This window comes from Apaloderma vittatum, unplaced genomic scaffold, assembly GCF_000703405.1.
Source record: "Apaloderma vittatum isolate BGI_N311 unplaced genomic scaffold, ASM70340v1 scaffold2864, whole genome shotgun sequence".
NCBI classification, from domain to species: Eukaryota; Metazoa; Chordata; class Aves; order Trogoniformes; family Trogonidae; genus Apaloderma; species Apaloderma vittatum.
In genome coordinates, this window is record NW_009714190.1 from 33,702 (window position 1) to 49,966 (window position 16,265).

The following is a 16,265-nucleotide window of genomic DNA, read 5'->3' on the forward strand; positions in this document are numbered from 1 at the left end:
TGTTCTCTAGCCCTCTGGGAAAACAAACACATTTAATATTCAGACAGTAGAGAGTAGGGCACTGCAAAAGCAAATAAATTCAATACTGAAAGATCAGTAAGGTGATTAGTATAAAATTGTAAACAAGAGGTCAATTTTGCAAAGAGATGCCAACTCTTATGTATAACTGATACTATTCTATATCAAGACTATAACTATACAAAGGTAAATGAGTCTGGTCAAGTACTACTGCATAGGTAAAGCTTTGAAATAGAAGGTGTGTATCTTCAGTATATTTGGTTTTGTTTATTTTTGAGTCCTCCCAGTTTTAGGTGACTAAAATCAGATTAAGCATCCACAGGAGGAGGTACTGCATGCATCAGAGTCACCTGCAAATGTTGTGGCTAGTATGTTCCGGATTGTATGGTGCAGAGGTTAAACAAATTAAAAAGAAGGAAAAAACAAATTTGAGAAAAATTATAATTTCTAGCTTTCTCCTTTAATGAGTGAAACAGATGCATAACATTATCTCCACTGTTCTCCTTCTACGCAAATATACAGTAAATCTGCTAAGTGCTGCTGAAAAGACAAACCACGTGCAGCAAGAGGAAAATAGAATACCTACATACTCTGAAATCCTCAGGCCTGATTCTCATTCCACAGAAGGTTCACATGGCTACTAATCCACTGAATTTCAGAGCATGAGATCAGAAGCATATGCAGGGCTTCCCCTTTCCGTAGCTTATTGCCTTTATTATAGGCTTGTCGCAACATTATGGAGTCTGACATTTTTATAGCGCGTTTGGCCAAGTTTAAATGAATTATACAACCCTTCGAAAGAACGTATTTCTGCATTAGGAATCTAAACCTTCTTGCTATGCTCTACCTCCAGTTGAGTTCTTGGTTAGTTTCCGTACAGGGAAGATGTGCAGAAGTTGGTTTTGATCTTATGTAGCCCAGCAGGATTGTGAAATCTCAGTTATAACCAGTGGGAACTTCTGAGCTTTACTAGGGTATCTCTGTCTCTAGTTTAATGATGTTCCCAAATGGTGCAACTTTTAAAAACATAATTTTAAATGTGTACTTCATTAAGTTCTGCTTGTTCCATTTCCTCATGTGATAGTTATACCATGTTGCCACAGAAAGCAAACTGACATTTTTACTAAGGCTGGTATGCCCACTTGACTTGTTCTGTGATCTGAATATAGATCAATAGTAGACAGTATTCCTTGCCTTAACTTTTATTAAAATACAAGATTTTTTAAAAATGTCTTTTTTCCCATTTTTCTTCATGAGAAGATTTGATCTAAACTTGAGATTTTTATCTTAAATTTGAGTTCTAAAGTCTGTCCAGCTGAACGATGATTACATTTATAGGAAACTAAATGTGTAAGAAATACAAAAAACCAAAAGTTGCTGGAGCAGCAACTAATTTTTCTTGATACAAAAGAATCTGATCTTCATAGACAAAATTATAAATACCTAAAGTAAGGTCTCTCTTTAAAAATGTCTATTAGTAAATGGACTGTACTAGAATTAAGCTTGCTGAATATTTTACGTGATTTTGACAAAATTTGCATATGCTTATGCCTTTGCGCCTCTCTGAGGCAAATGTTGCACATATAAAGCTTCTACATATAAAATGACATTTTCTCGGCAATTTTGATAAATTTCAACTATTTCTAATTAAAGGGAGAGTGAAAAAAAGTTGTCTTTCTATGCAAATTAGCCTCACTTTCGAAGATTGTACTCCCCTCTAAAAAGTGAACCAGAGCAAAAATACAGCCTTAAGTGTGTTATACTCTTCTTTAAATTGAATGCATTTTTAAAAAATCAACCAAGCTACCAAACCCCTCCAAAATCTTCAGAGGTCCGTATGATGGACAAATGCTTCTGAGTGTATTTTGTTATTGTTTGATATAATTTTAATTGGCTGCTAAAAAATTTGGAGTCATCATTGTGTTTTTCTCCTGTGCCATCCTTACAAGCAGCTTGTTTGAGGCCATTGTTGCTATAGTTGATATAATAAAAAGTTGTGATTCCATGAAATAGTCACTTCAAAAATGACAAACCTCAACAGAACATAACAAAAGGAACTAGTAAATACAGAAAGTACAGCAGGTTCATGATGTGTTGCCTTTTGGTGGGGCTTGGTTTTGTCTGTTTGTTGCTCCCCCAATGTTTCCTACACTTAACATTATTTTTTAATTGTAACCTTTTATGAAAGAAAGGAGGTTTTTTTTTGTAAGGGACCTGCAGTTTCTGGCTATTTCCACTTAGGAACAGTATTAACCCGATAGGAGAATGAGAGGAAGGAGGAAGAACAAATACAAAGGAATATTAAATGTGCATCTTTCTTGGAAAATTTGAAACCATGTTCTTTTGAAGGGGTTACCTACTGGTAACAAACATCTGAGAACCAGATATGAGCAAATTAGGATAAAGAATAACTTGTTTACTTTGTGTACAGTTAGATCTACTCATACTCTACCTAATTAAACGAGCTGGCATGGGATAGCCTTCTATCTAAAATCACTTCTAACTCTAGCGTAACAGCTTTCTAAGGACAGAAGCTTGTGTGTCTCTCTGTGTGTACATGCACGTGGTGTGACAAGCCTGACAACTTGGATGAGATCACATTGCACAGAAAGTCTTATTTTTCCCATGTTTTCATTTTCCGTAGCTTAAATGTGTGCATATTAAATGTGTGGATATTTAGTTTTCATTTAAATAAATTTTCTACTTTTATCAAAGTATATGAAACGCCAGGTTTCAATTTGTAGAAATTTTTGCTATGTGTATTTCAAGTTGCCATGTTTTTCAGAAGGGATAAGAGACATCCTATGGATCTCGCTTTTACCAATTAATCCTGACATCCAGAAATTTGTAACTTGTTATTGGCAAGAACCCCATGACAGCTAAAAAGTGTCAGCATAACTAAGGAAACTTTAATACTGTAGTAAACATTTCTGTGTATAAATTGCTTTTAATTAGGGTATTCCACAAACCTATGAAAGAGATGAATGTGCCATATTTATGAATAACTGAACATTTTGGGTAATAACTTGCTAATCTGTTTCACAAATCACTGTAGATGTAGCTGCATTTGACAGGCAGATTTGTTTATAAATATGCACTAACCTTTGAATCAAACATTAATTTGCTAAAAAATACTCTTAAAAACCCTATTTTTAAAAAAATTCCAAAATGTTGTTATAAATCTGCAGAAGAAATCTCACAGACAGGCAAGATGTCACCATGAACTATACATTAAAAAGCTATACAATTACTAAAGAACTCCATAAATGCTGTTTGATTAGACTGAAATATTGTTATTGAATCATGTGATCCTTGTGGGTTTTACTGATATTAGAACCTCTGCATTTTCAGCACCCAATATGACACTCGAATCATTACAACATGCTGAGTGACTTTTCTTTGAAAATAAACCTTCCTGTCAGTATCTCATATTGGGCACTTTAAAGAGCCCTTCTGGTTTTGCTACAATCTTGAAGTTTTCCCTTTATATTCCCTATAATACATCTACAAATGCAATATTTTTAAGATTCCTGAAGAGAGGGAGAGCCTTCAAAATCAGAAGTACCATTATCCCATTATTCCCTTCCACTCCACAGGAAGAAGGTAATGATTTAGGGTTTAATTGATTCTGAACAGCTAAGAGGAATCAAGTTAGTCCTGTCCCACCACCTACATTTTAAGCAAAGAGCTGAAAAGTAGACCTAGGTGTGCATTTTGCAACTGACATTTTCTCAGGAAATGCCAATTCACAAAACACACTCCATTTCTATGAAATTTGGATTAGGAAAGTTTTTCCAGGTTCTGGAAGATGAACAATCCACTCTAAATTTAGAAAATAAAAACTTTTTTTTTTCTTTGCTCTCTCACTGTCATTCACTATGTTTGCGGCACTGTATTAATAAATCAAAACTTTCTCTAAAGGTTATAATTTGAAGCACACACAGGTTTGAAACAGACATTATGTTGTGGTACTAAAACACAAATAGTCCAGAACAACCACTTTAAAAGGCTCGATCTCTAATTGCCCTCCATGATGGAGATATGTTTCTCTAGGTAGCTTAACAAATCCATCATATGTTTTTTATTTTACTGAATAAATGTGGCTGTAACTGATGAGCTCTGTAGACCTGTTTTATTTTTCCAAATAAAAAGAGACATCAAAGACTGTAGCAGATTATGCTTTCTCCTATTAATTAACTTCAGCCCATAGCCTACTAAGGCCTCCGTCAAGATGCAAGATTATTCAATTCTTAGTTACTTTGCTGCAATGGAGAGAAGAGAGGGAAGATAAATTGTCTATTTTAATTTTATTAGATCTGTCCTTTCAGACTGCTGGCTACAGGATGTTATTGAAACATTTCCCAGAGCAGAAGGAGCTGCTCTCTCTTTTCTGCTCAGATGTAGAAATGCTATCATGGGAAATTGTTCCCTGGATGAAAGGCTGGTTTGTGTGTGGTGGTTTGTGTCCTGCTCAGTGTAGAAAAATGAGGGGACGTGGGCTCGGAGTCCTCAGAAGTAGGTGTCGGTGCCTGCAGCAAAGCAGTGGCACACAGCTCAGTCTCTTTGCTTCTCGTGGTTGTGCTGCTACCCCAGACCGTTGCTGCTGTTGGGGTGGAAGGCAGCTGGCCAAGCTCCCCAGGAAAAGAGAGGAGAAAAGGCAAGACAGATTTTCTCCAAGGAGCAACTGCCAAAGTTGAAAGCTTAATGGCTCTTCAGGTTCCTAGCAAAAGCAAGGCTTCCCCTTTGACTTCCAATTCCAACAAAATATGTAAAACGTGTCTAAATGACTGATACTCAAATCCTGAGGGGCCTTGGGCTCAAACTGAATGGAAACGTCAATATGCTTTTCTTTCTTCAGGAATTCTGGAATTTTATTTTCTTATCTTGTCTGTCTTATCTCTGTCTGCCTTCCCTCTCTCTGTTGGCCAGACAGGCAAGACTGGCTTCTTGTCTGTTTAGCCAACTTTTCACTAAAACGTGCATAAGGAAGATACTGCATTATTTTCTAAAGTAAGCGACAAGCTTGTAAACCGGATTCTGTAAATTAAAATACTGTTTTAATGCTGCCTATGTGGTAAAACAAAATAGCTACTTATAGCCCTGAATAAATAAAAACACAAATACAACCCAAAAATTAGATCTGTAGGAGTTCTCCTAAGGAACTGGAATTCAACTGTTAGTGAAGCAGCCCTTTCTCATTAGCAGCTTCATAGTTCTTACTAACTTCACTAGACGCTTTGTTTGCATCTAAAAGAAAGCTGTGTCAGGACTTCAGCGTTTAGAAATCTGCTTCTTCCAGCAAATAAATTTGTTGCTACATTTATTTTTGTCTCAACACTGTTCTTGAACTCGTCTAGCTCCCTCCATCCTTAATGCTTACCTCTCAGTGAATTTAGAGATAACAAATCCATTCTTTGACCATTCATGTATACCTTAATCCTTAGCTTTGGAACACAAACTAGATTCTGTATTTCCTTGTTCCCTCCTGTTTCTGTGCTAATTAGAGTGTGTCCTTCTCGGCCAGGAGTGACCTGTGTTATACACAGTCTTCCAGATGGAATGATCTTTTATCTGACAAGCTGTATCGCTTAATAAAAGATATTTGTAGAAATGTACATATTTTATAAGCAGTAGAAAATCTGTCCAATGAGACTGAGAAAACATGACACTGAACCCTGCACTGCATAAAAAAATTATGTGAAATCCTGGCCTAACAGTAAGTTAACAAAACTTGCAGTGAATTGTGGAGTATCTACTGTACACAAAGTAATCATGTCTTGGGCTTCTGGGTATAAACTAATAAACATAACAGGACAAAATGGGAAAGGGCACAGTAGCTTAGTCTCAAGTGACTGCTACATAAGTTGGCATCTCTGTAGGTCTGATGCATTAAGAATACACACTCACGCCCAGCCGCAGCAGCAGATGTGCTGGTAGGAGAGGAAAGAGCATTGGATAACGATACGTGACTAGGGCTAGAAATATTGGTTACATCCTGGGTCTGGCTTGTGACGGAGGACTGTCTCCTTAGAGCCCCCTGAAAGGAAGTGCCACTCTTGAAAGTATTGACTACTTCGATCTGTAATGGAGGAAAGAATGAGACAAGTTGCTTAAAGTATGGATACAGTTGCATAACTGACAGGAATAATAATGAAAAACAATAAATCAACTGTGCACATAGTTTTACTTCAATTGATATAAATACTTCTAAGTGTTCCTTTCGATGCCTTTAGATATGGAATAATCCAGATTTTCTGCCTGGATAAAATGAAACAGCTCCACAGGAGGCAGTGGAGCTGCATCAGTTTATACAGCTAGAAGGTTTGAAATAACAATCTTTAAAATGTAAACCATTTTATTTATACGTAAATAAAGTAAATAAAACTGGAATACTCAATATAAGTAATCTACATTTTTTCCCTACTGAGAATAAAATTACTTTGTTATTGCTCTCTAGGTGCTCTTCCAGAGGGAAGAAAATTCAGTCACTTAATTATATTATTTAGAGTGGGGGACAGGACGGACGGGACAGGGGCAACACTCAACCAAACGAAAAGAAAATCTTTAAAATATTCAAAATACAACTCCATTTTGTCTAAAAAACAGGGTTATCAGTGTACTACCTTGATGAAATAATGTTCCTATATTTTATCTGACTTCTTATTATGAACATTTGTAGGAATTAAGCATAGTGATAATGAATACTGGTCTTTTATAACTACCATTTTAAAGAGATTATTATTTTATCTTTATACAGAGCACTTAAAATCACACAGAAAATGAGGTGGAACTGGACTGACTATTGTGGTAAATAACATTACAATTTTCTTCTTGTTATTTTCATATGTCTGATATATCCAACCTGAATACCTTCCTGAGTGCTTTAGTCATCAGCATACAAGTTAAAAAAAAAGAGCCGCGTATTTCACGGCATTCATTGTCACCAGTATAACTCAATAAAAAGCAGGCTCTGTGTACAAATATAAAGCCAGGGACTGGCAGTAGGAACCATCAAGGAGTAAATACGTGCCGCATATCCCTACACACCAAAAACTCCTCTTGTATTACATTAGTACAACCGCAACATGATAAAGCAGCAGGAGTAGATTCAGTTAGAGGAATTCCATCAACTACTTATTTGAAGTAACCCACTGTTACCAGGTATGTATCTTGCTACCCAGATTTCTGAAGCTACGCATCCTTAAAAAGTAGTTGGGAGAAGGTAAAGTGGTATATTTATCAATTAAAACAGGACAAATCTTGGTGCAAACCCTCCTAAATTTTCCAAGTTGAAAGCACTTTAATGAACTGGCTGACATTTTCTGCTCTGGACAGTCTTAGGAATAAACAAATGCACGTGGCTTCACCTTCAATAGTATGGATGTGTACCCTCCCATAATCTTATCTTTGGACATAATTGTTTATTCCCCTGCATGTCTTTATGGGAATAATTGTACTAGTGCCAGCTGTAAAAGGGATCCAAGGTTAGCACTGTAAGACATCACACTGAACTTTTACTTCACAAACATGGCACAGCTGATTCGTTCACTGACCCACTGTTTGAGAGTCCTGTTTACAATGTCCATTTAAATGTGCACGCTACGAGAGGTACGGTATTAAGCAGTCATCACAGCATTTTACAGCTTTGCTTTGAGGGTTTTCTGCAGCAGACTTGTTTTGAATTCCATGTCCAATACAAATATCACAGTAAAAAAATACAGTATGAGGTGAGTTAGCATATGGAATAGGGGTGCAAATGAATCAACTAAGGTTTGCAACTGGCATATAGAAAAAACATATGGCTCAAACCATTGGCTATATAGGAAGGCGTAGCAAATACTCACCTGAATTGTTCTCTGTACAAAAGTAGAATTAAATACAGATCTTGGTTTTTCATGATCTAACACAGGTAACAGAGCACTCTTCAAAAGAGATCATTCAAAAAATTTTTAAAGACTATTACCGAGAGCATGAAGTGCAACCACTGTGAAGACACTGATGATAAATCCTAAGCCAAAGGGCATTTCTAGATGTACAAATGTCTTCCTAATAATAAACTGAAAGCAAAGACCTTAGTACAAGAGTGAAAAGGGAAGGTCTGTATTTAATAGTTTCTCCAGAGAACAAGAATTACAGGCATGTAATTTATTCATTCTCCTGAAGAAAGTTAAGTACGGATCGTCATGGATATAATCCACAGGGGGAGGATGCTAACTCCTTCAGAATCTTAAAAGCTGGACATGCAGGGCTGTGTTCTGCCTGAAGCCAAGAAAGAAGAGAAGAACTTGGCCCAAAAGTTTATCTTCCAAAACCAGAAAACAACAAAGAAGAAAGACTTCATAGAAATAAATAAATATGTATATAATGCATTGTAAATTGAGATGTAGTTTTTTAATTACAAAAGAATGCATTTATTTGGAACGATTCAAGTTGCTGAAAAAGCGAAAGTAAATGATAAGTCATACGTGATGAAAAGTTTGAAAAATTTCCAACAAAATTTAGGATGTAATTGTGTTTTGATTCTAGGCCTTCAGGTACAGAAAAAAACACCTGTCCTACATTTGAAGCTAATTTGGAAGGTTGGAATTATTCACCTCTCATTCTTCTGTATGTTCTATACTCTAGAAGATCTATATTTTTGAGGGATGCACAGCTAATAAAAATATCTGTGCTAAACAGTTAAAAAAAAATGATCTTTAATACTAGCAGAAAAAGGACCTTTTATAGTAGCAGAATACTCCTGGTAGAGCAAACTCTTTCTGATGATTAACACAAAACAGATTTTCAGCGAGGATTTTTGTTGTCATTAATGTTATCAGGACCCAGGTCTCATTCACCTGTTCTCCAGCTAGGATATTATTATTTTTTAAATACTTTTTTTGTATGAAACTAAACAGTTTCCATTCCACTCCACTCGGTTACTGCAATGTTTTCGATATTAAAAGCTACACGGAAAGCCATAAGACGAGGTGCTAGCTTTTATCTAACTGCAAAACCACTTGCCAGGAGTGACTTCCATTGCTAAAGGGCTTACACTGGTTCAGGAGAAAAGTTTTAATGCAGAAAGGAAGGGAAAGAAAATGCAGTACGGCACCTCCATGAATTTTTTAGTATCCAAAGAGGAATCATCTTTTCTCACTAGCAGTTAGCATGGAACCTGTATATTTTTCAGTTTTTGCTTTTATTCTCAAAACTGTTCTAGACAGTTATTTCCCACCTGAAGCAGATAAAGCTAACTAAAGTACAGGATGGATGAAAGAGAGGAGGAAAGAATGAGGCCTGGTGCTGTAAGAATCTGGCACGTAGCTTGAAAAGTTTTCAAATCTCCACACCACCCTTTTTCCATACCCAGATGTGAAGTAACTAGAGAATCTTTTCAGTATACAGTTAAAAAAGATGCAATGATTTTTTCAGTTCTTACTCAGCTTAAGCTGTTTTGCCTGAAGGTGAACTTGCTGAACTTCCCAGAGCTATCAGATCTCCCAAAATACTATGATCAGTCTTGTCTTTTCCTTCAGAATGAAGAATTTGTGAGAACTACTACAAAGACTTGGAAAAAATGGCTGAAAACTAACAGAGTTTGAAGAATCCTGTCTTTTTTTTGCAATTTGAGGACACCTTTAAGTCTTTCTGAAACTTGTGTAACTAGGATGAGTCATTTGTGAAACTTCTTATGTCAGTGGTCTTCTAAGAACGCTATGCAGCAAGCAAACACTCTTCCATTCAGAGAAGAACATGTATCCATCCAGAAAAGCCCTAGAGTATATAAGACAACAAAATATCTAAATGAACAAAGCTAGAGAAAAAAAAATAAAATCAGAAGTAGACAGCCAGCCTCTCTGACTTAGTTATGTGCATTTTTCATACACCTTTTTCTAAAAAGTAAATTCACGCATGTCTTCATAGAAACATGTCTGACACACCAGTATGAGGAATCTAAATTGGAAATCCTTTCTCTGGTGTCTAGTTTTGAATGCTGTGATGCGAGAAAGGGAGTGAAAAAGAAAAAAAATGTCTTTCGTACTGCAAAGTTTTGTGTCAGTTTGGATGAATTTTTTTTGGAGCATTACAAGGGTCAGTTATGTGAAAAAAACCCAAACCCTATCATAGATTCTTTATAGCTGTTTCAGGAATGAAGGCTTTTGCTGAGTGCTGTGGCTATCTGTTCAATATTCACTGAATAGATAATAAGCAAAAATAAAGATAATCTAATATATAGAACAAGGGTATGATGGTGAAAACTGGACTTGTTAGGATTTGAATGATCAATCTAGTTGTGAGAGAGTCTAGTGTTTATTCCTAATCTTAATGTCATCCTCTTATATATATAAAGTGATGGGATGCTCTACCTTCTTCTTCCGCATCTCCAGAAGTGCATTAGACATCAGAGGATTCTTGCAAATCCTCCAGCTCCCCAAGGATGCTACAGACATCCTCATCTTCTTCCATCAACTCTTCTTTAGCTGGCTTCCTGAGAAATGTAGTACAAGTGTATGAATTTATTTGGATGGGCCAAAACACGTAACGCATCAAAATGCGCTCAACTCAAGGTCCATCCAGCAACGGATCTACCGTGACCTGCATATAAGTTCATCACTCTCCAGTAGACACCCTGGAGCTATTTTTGAATCTGCTGGCCCATTTCCTTTTTTTCATTATCATTCCACAGCTGTGAAATGGATGTACAAGTCAAAGTCACTGAATAAACAAAAGGAGAAAAAAAAAATCACAGAGGCCTCTTGGCAGGAGAGAAGCAATACATCCTACTGAAGGTATTTCTACAACTAAGAGAAAGGAAACTAAGATGAATGTTAGCAAAGAAATATAATTAATGTTCATTTTGGTTTAAATAGTGTAAAAGAGTAATAATTGATCTGTGAATTAAGTGGACAAAGACACGCAGAACTAAAAGCTACCTCTCAGACTAGAAGAAGAACTGAAAGGATGTAATTTGCTTTTTTTGCTTGTAGATGTTTACACTCACCACAACCAGAAAGACATCCTGACAGAAATGCCAACAGACAACACTCCTCCTATAGCCACCAGGAAGAAAAGAATGCACATTTAGAGGTCATCTGTTCAGAAAGATCACCATTACCTGGGCACCTGGTTGTCACCTTTATACTGTGACAGTATGAATTTTCTCTAGTGACGAGTGCTCCTGACTCAATAGAGTCAAGACACACAAAACCTCAAAGCTGAAGATCCGTATTTAATTACTTACCACAGAACCTCAGGAATTTACCCAAACCCTTAATCTCTCTAACAGCAGTTTCCACCCTCTTTATTTTTTGCTCTGCGGATGCACTGAAGAGACTCAACTGTCCTAGTTTCAGTTAACAGCCTTCCTCATTTTTTCTAAAATCCATGGCTGCATCTCTTTCTCCAGAAAAAAAACATACCCATTTGTAGATGGAAAAAGGGAGAAAGTAGATAAAAATCAAAATCTTCTGAGCTAAAAGTATTCTTTAAAGGATTCCTTAAAGAATAAAATGTTTTTCTTAATTATTCACCCCTTTTTCTTGTAAGCATCATGTAAAACATTCCTATCTGATACAGGGAGTACGTATCTGTTTTTCAGAGCTGCTCTCTTCTGCAACTTGGCACAAATACTTGATCTTAGAAAGATCAGTTAGAGAGCCCTAGAGTGCTAGAAAACATGCTACTTCACTGCAATGGAAAAGGTAAAACAGTTCAAATAATTTTTTTAGCACTACAGGACAAATTTTGCTAGATATCCTAATCTGTACTATATTTAGCACCATGATACAGTGCAAATATTTAGTATATTAAAAAAAGGTATGGATTTTTGTATTTGGCAAAAGTTGGAATTTTTTTTAAAGAAGAAGACAGATTTTTCTAAGAAATCAACACATATATTTCAATATTTAATGGATGCTTAGGCTCTTTACTAAAAATAAAACCACAATCACATATTTCCTTACCTAAGAGGAAAGAAAATCAATTCCTTTTAGTTGTGAGATACATATGGCAGTGCCAGAACAGAAAGGATTACTCTTTTTTAATCAAATGGTACTTATATATACCTTAGACTCAACAATTTAAATAATGCTGTTATTGCAGAAGTGGCAGCAACAATATATTTTTGACAAAATAAACCAGGATGTTTTCGAAAGACTTCCAAACATTTTACTAGCCATTGCCACCACTAGCATTTTGAAGTAGTACGATTTTATGAGCCGTCATCACTGAAGTAGAAAAAGAATGTCCATTCAGAGTAGTTTTTTCAAAAAAGTATTCCTATTTTTGCATATTTTACTTTTATCATCTTTTTACTTTTTCTCTTCTGCTATACACACTTATTTTACTTTTTAATGTGTTCCTCCTCCAAAAACACTAAAGCAATTAACAAGTACCATCGTTCACATACACAAAAACCTTGTGGCTTTCCTTGTAACATTATCTTGCCATGATCAAAGACTAAGCATTTATTTTCTAGACCATGTGGGCATTTCCTTCTAGCATACCTGGGTTTGGATTCTGTTGAGTCCTCTGAACCAGAGAATTTGTCCACGTCGAAGTTCTCTCTCCGCATGATCAATTTCTTCAACATCCTCATTAAGTTCTTCTTCGGGGACCTCCTCCTTCTCAGTGAGCCTCCCTGCCTCCTTTAAAAACTTTAGCCTACTTGTTGGGATGGTTGCAATGACCTAAAATTATAAAAAAGTACTGAAAACATAAGCCTCATTCAATATCAACAATATAAGATTCTGCTAATTACAAAAGAACACCGATACTTTAAGGAGATCTATAATCTTTCAGGAAAGCTAAGATAAACATATTAAAAATAGTACTTTACGCTTATAGCACTCAATTCTAGTCCAAAAATACCTAGTTTACTGTGTCAACAATTAGCATTACTTGCATTTTTAAACCACGTTGGCAACATAGAGCTACGGAGCAAGTTTAAGGCTGGAAGAAATGTTGTCCGTTTCCCAGAAAAACTAAATGAAGATGGAAGTGTTTGAATGTAATTGTTTAAAGCAAACTTAGCAAGATTGATGACTCTGCAACTAGAGTTTGGGTGTTTCTAATGACTGATAATGATCTAATGTTATGTTCATGCGAGTTGAAAATGAGTTGTAGCTCATGCTTGCAAATCTTCTCACACTACACTGATTCATGTATTCAGCTTCCCTTTGCTTCGGCAAGCTGAAATGTTTTTCTCAACTTGTATCCAAAATGAGGTTTCTGAAAGGTGTGGCTTTGACTGGCTCCCTCTTGGACTTCTTAAAACGCTCTCTCTTACTCTGTGTTCTTGTTACTAGTAAATTCTGATTAGCTCAGGCCCTCTTCTTATTCTGTTTGTCCACTGAAGTAGTCCTTGGAAATAATTAATAGAGGACATGAGTAATAATCATAAAAATTTGAAAATAATGTAGTTAGACAATGTTCTGACGCAACTATTTTAAATACATTTCAGCGTTACCCTTTTGGGCAGGAGTCTTCTCTTTGTTCTGATTTTTGCTGTTATCTTGAATAAAAATATTATTGGCTGGCTATTTTAACAAGATGTTAACTGGAACACACTGAATGCAAAAAAATAAAATCTCCTAAAAAGTTAACCATTAGATCCATTAAGTCAAAAAAGTGCTGCGATTTTCGTTTTTGTTTGTTTCAGCAGGGAGCAACAGCTCTGAAGCCTGAATGTGTGAGAGACAAAGATAGACGTAAGACAGTTTCAGAAAAGTTGGTGAGGATGTATCTTACAGTTTTGGAAAACTGGAATAGGTATAGTGAAGACACATGAAAAGGCACCAAATATTTTCAGGATGAAAATAAACAGTTGAGTTTGCTGATGTTCTCCTCGAATTTTGGGATCCACAACTCCACTTTTATTATTTTTAAAGAAAGATCAAGAAATTTAAAAAAAAAAAACCAACAAAAACCAGTTCTACACTACTACAGAATCTTTTAAAACATTTTGGGGTTTGAAATAGAAGATGTAAACTTGGAAGATTAATGAAGTGGTGTGACACAAGCAAAGACAGAACAGGAGAAAAAAAGAAAAGGTAAGTGCTAGTCATTCAAATACTTACTGAAACTCCTTCAGCTTGCCAGCTTTCAAAACACTATAATGCCAGCCCTCCACAGAAAGAAGCTACTTGAGACTGTTTGGTATCAGATAAAACTGGTCCTGATGACGTACTTACAAGAAAGTTTACATAGAAACAGCTGTATTTGGTAGTGATTCTGTGCGATAGAACGTACCTCTCCTTCACAACTTCTCTCAGCCAGGCTGATAGATTCTGCTAAAATTCTTTTCTTAGGGTGTTTACAGGTCTTTTGGGTTGTTCATTTGTTTTCCATGTCTGCAGACACCTGCCCCCTTCAGGTAATAGCAGACTCGATAGACTGGATGTAGACTGAGGAACTAAATATTATTCCCAGGAGAATTATCACAGTTTTTTAAAGTGATGAATAATTCTGGGACTGTCACATGAAATAGTTGAGAAAGACGTGGCTTTGAGAAGTGATGAGGGCCGTCTTTTAGAAGACTGTCCCTCAAACCATCTAAGATTGGCTTCCTCAAAATTACTGTGCCAACTTTAACATCTAAACTTGAACATCTTGATTGCTTTTAGTGGTTCACAGCAGGTTCAGGGGATTGACAAAACAAAGAGATAACACATTGGTTTTGTGCTGAACTAGAATTAGTCATAGCAGGAGAGAAAAGCCTGAGAAGGAAGAGAGGCATCTCTTTCTAAAGGAAGTATCTCTTACTGTAGAGCTCCATGAAAAGAGGACTTGCCACAGACTGTAAAACATGTAAATATGTAAATACTGCATTTTTTTAGCTTGGGTTTTTTGTTTCTGTTCACTAAATACTGACCACAAGAGAAAGATTTTTTCACATCTGTATTTGCTTTACGTAAAATTGTAGTCTTTAAAGTGATAAAATCGTTGAGGTATTTCAATACCAGTTTTAATTTAATGGCTAGGCGCTCGCAATAAGGCTTGGGCAAATATGCGCAGCTTTAAATTGAAAACAGATGCTGATATTATTCCTAGCTTCTGCTAGTTAGGTGATAACCACGTATAACAAAATTTAGAAGCTAAAGAGTACACATTGATCAAAGGCTGTGGGAAATTCTTTGTAGCTGAATGATTCAATAAATCATTCAGCTAGGATTTTTCTCCCTTTCCCTTCTTTTCTTCCCCCCTCCCAAAGCTGGTATTTTCCAACCAGTTGAAACCAAATCTTTTCTTTCCAAAAGTTATCCAATTGATTTTAGGTCTTCCTCTTGCAAGGTCATAAATCAAATATTCAGGTAATAATTACAGGAGAACAATCTAAAAGTGGTGGTTTTCAGCAATACACATATTAAAAGCTGAGTTCATTTCTTAAAAAAAATCTGAGGCCAAACTGTTCAAAAAGTTATTTTTTTCTGAAAGAGAACAAATAATCAGTCTTGAAAGCTAGCATCTATTCATTGCAATTGTATCAGAACTAGTTCAGTACTCAATTGCAGTTGGAAGTTTCTTGTTTCTTCTAAGTAGTTGATCTATACGTATCTTTACATCTGAGAGGCAAAATATGGCTTCACATTTTTCACCTATTTTTTACTGTCAGGTGGCATCAACGTAAATACAGTAATCATGCATTCAAAGATGAAAAAAAATCATTAACTTTGCAATACATGTTTGTGCGTAAGAGAATAATGTAGTATTTTAACAATATTGATTGCATCTGTATCATTACTTCCAGACAGGTAATCACACAACTTATTTATTTCATTGACACTTCGTTTGACTTCTACGTATAATATTATAATTAGCTAATAATGACACAGGCTACGGCAGCATTTTAAAATAACACATGAATTAAACTGTACTTTTCTGCAACTATTATGGGAAAAAAAAATCCTTTCCCTCTTCCACCCTTCGCATACACAAGTAGGTGGCTGGAGGATCACTGCGGGTGTATGTTAAATGCACTGGACTTAGTCCTGTGCTAATAACGAGGCTACTGTGGATTGACAGAACAGCAGTTTCAGCAAGAGAATGACGGGGTCAACGTAAAACTGGACCTTCTTTTAATTTTCAAAAATTTGCTGTGGCTGAAGGTACACGTACTACTCCGGGTACTTAATAGCGAGGAAGGTTACAGCGCGTCTGCCCTTACTATTCTGGTTTTTGTCACTAGAGGACTAGATTATGAAGCAAACATCTTTCATAAAGAAGCCTAACTGAGGGAGACCTTGGTGATAGCATGCCCTGCTTAG

At 36.1% G+C, this 16,265-nt stretch overlaps 1 protein-coding gene across 1 annotated transcript in view; it reads right to left on the reverse strand.

The window, feature by feature from the left end:
* LOC104273329 (plasma membrane calcium-transporting ATPase 2-like) overlaps nt 1–16,265 on the reverse strand; it is a 168,156-nt gene that overhangs the window by 4,701 nt on the left and 147,190 nt on the right. Inside the window, 1 exon segment of the mRNA XM_009868638.1 lies at nt 12,507–12,689. Coding sequence (XP_009866940.1) covers nt 12,507–12,689 — 183 coding nt within the window.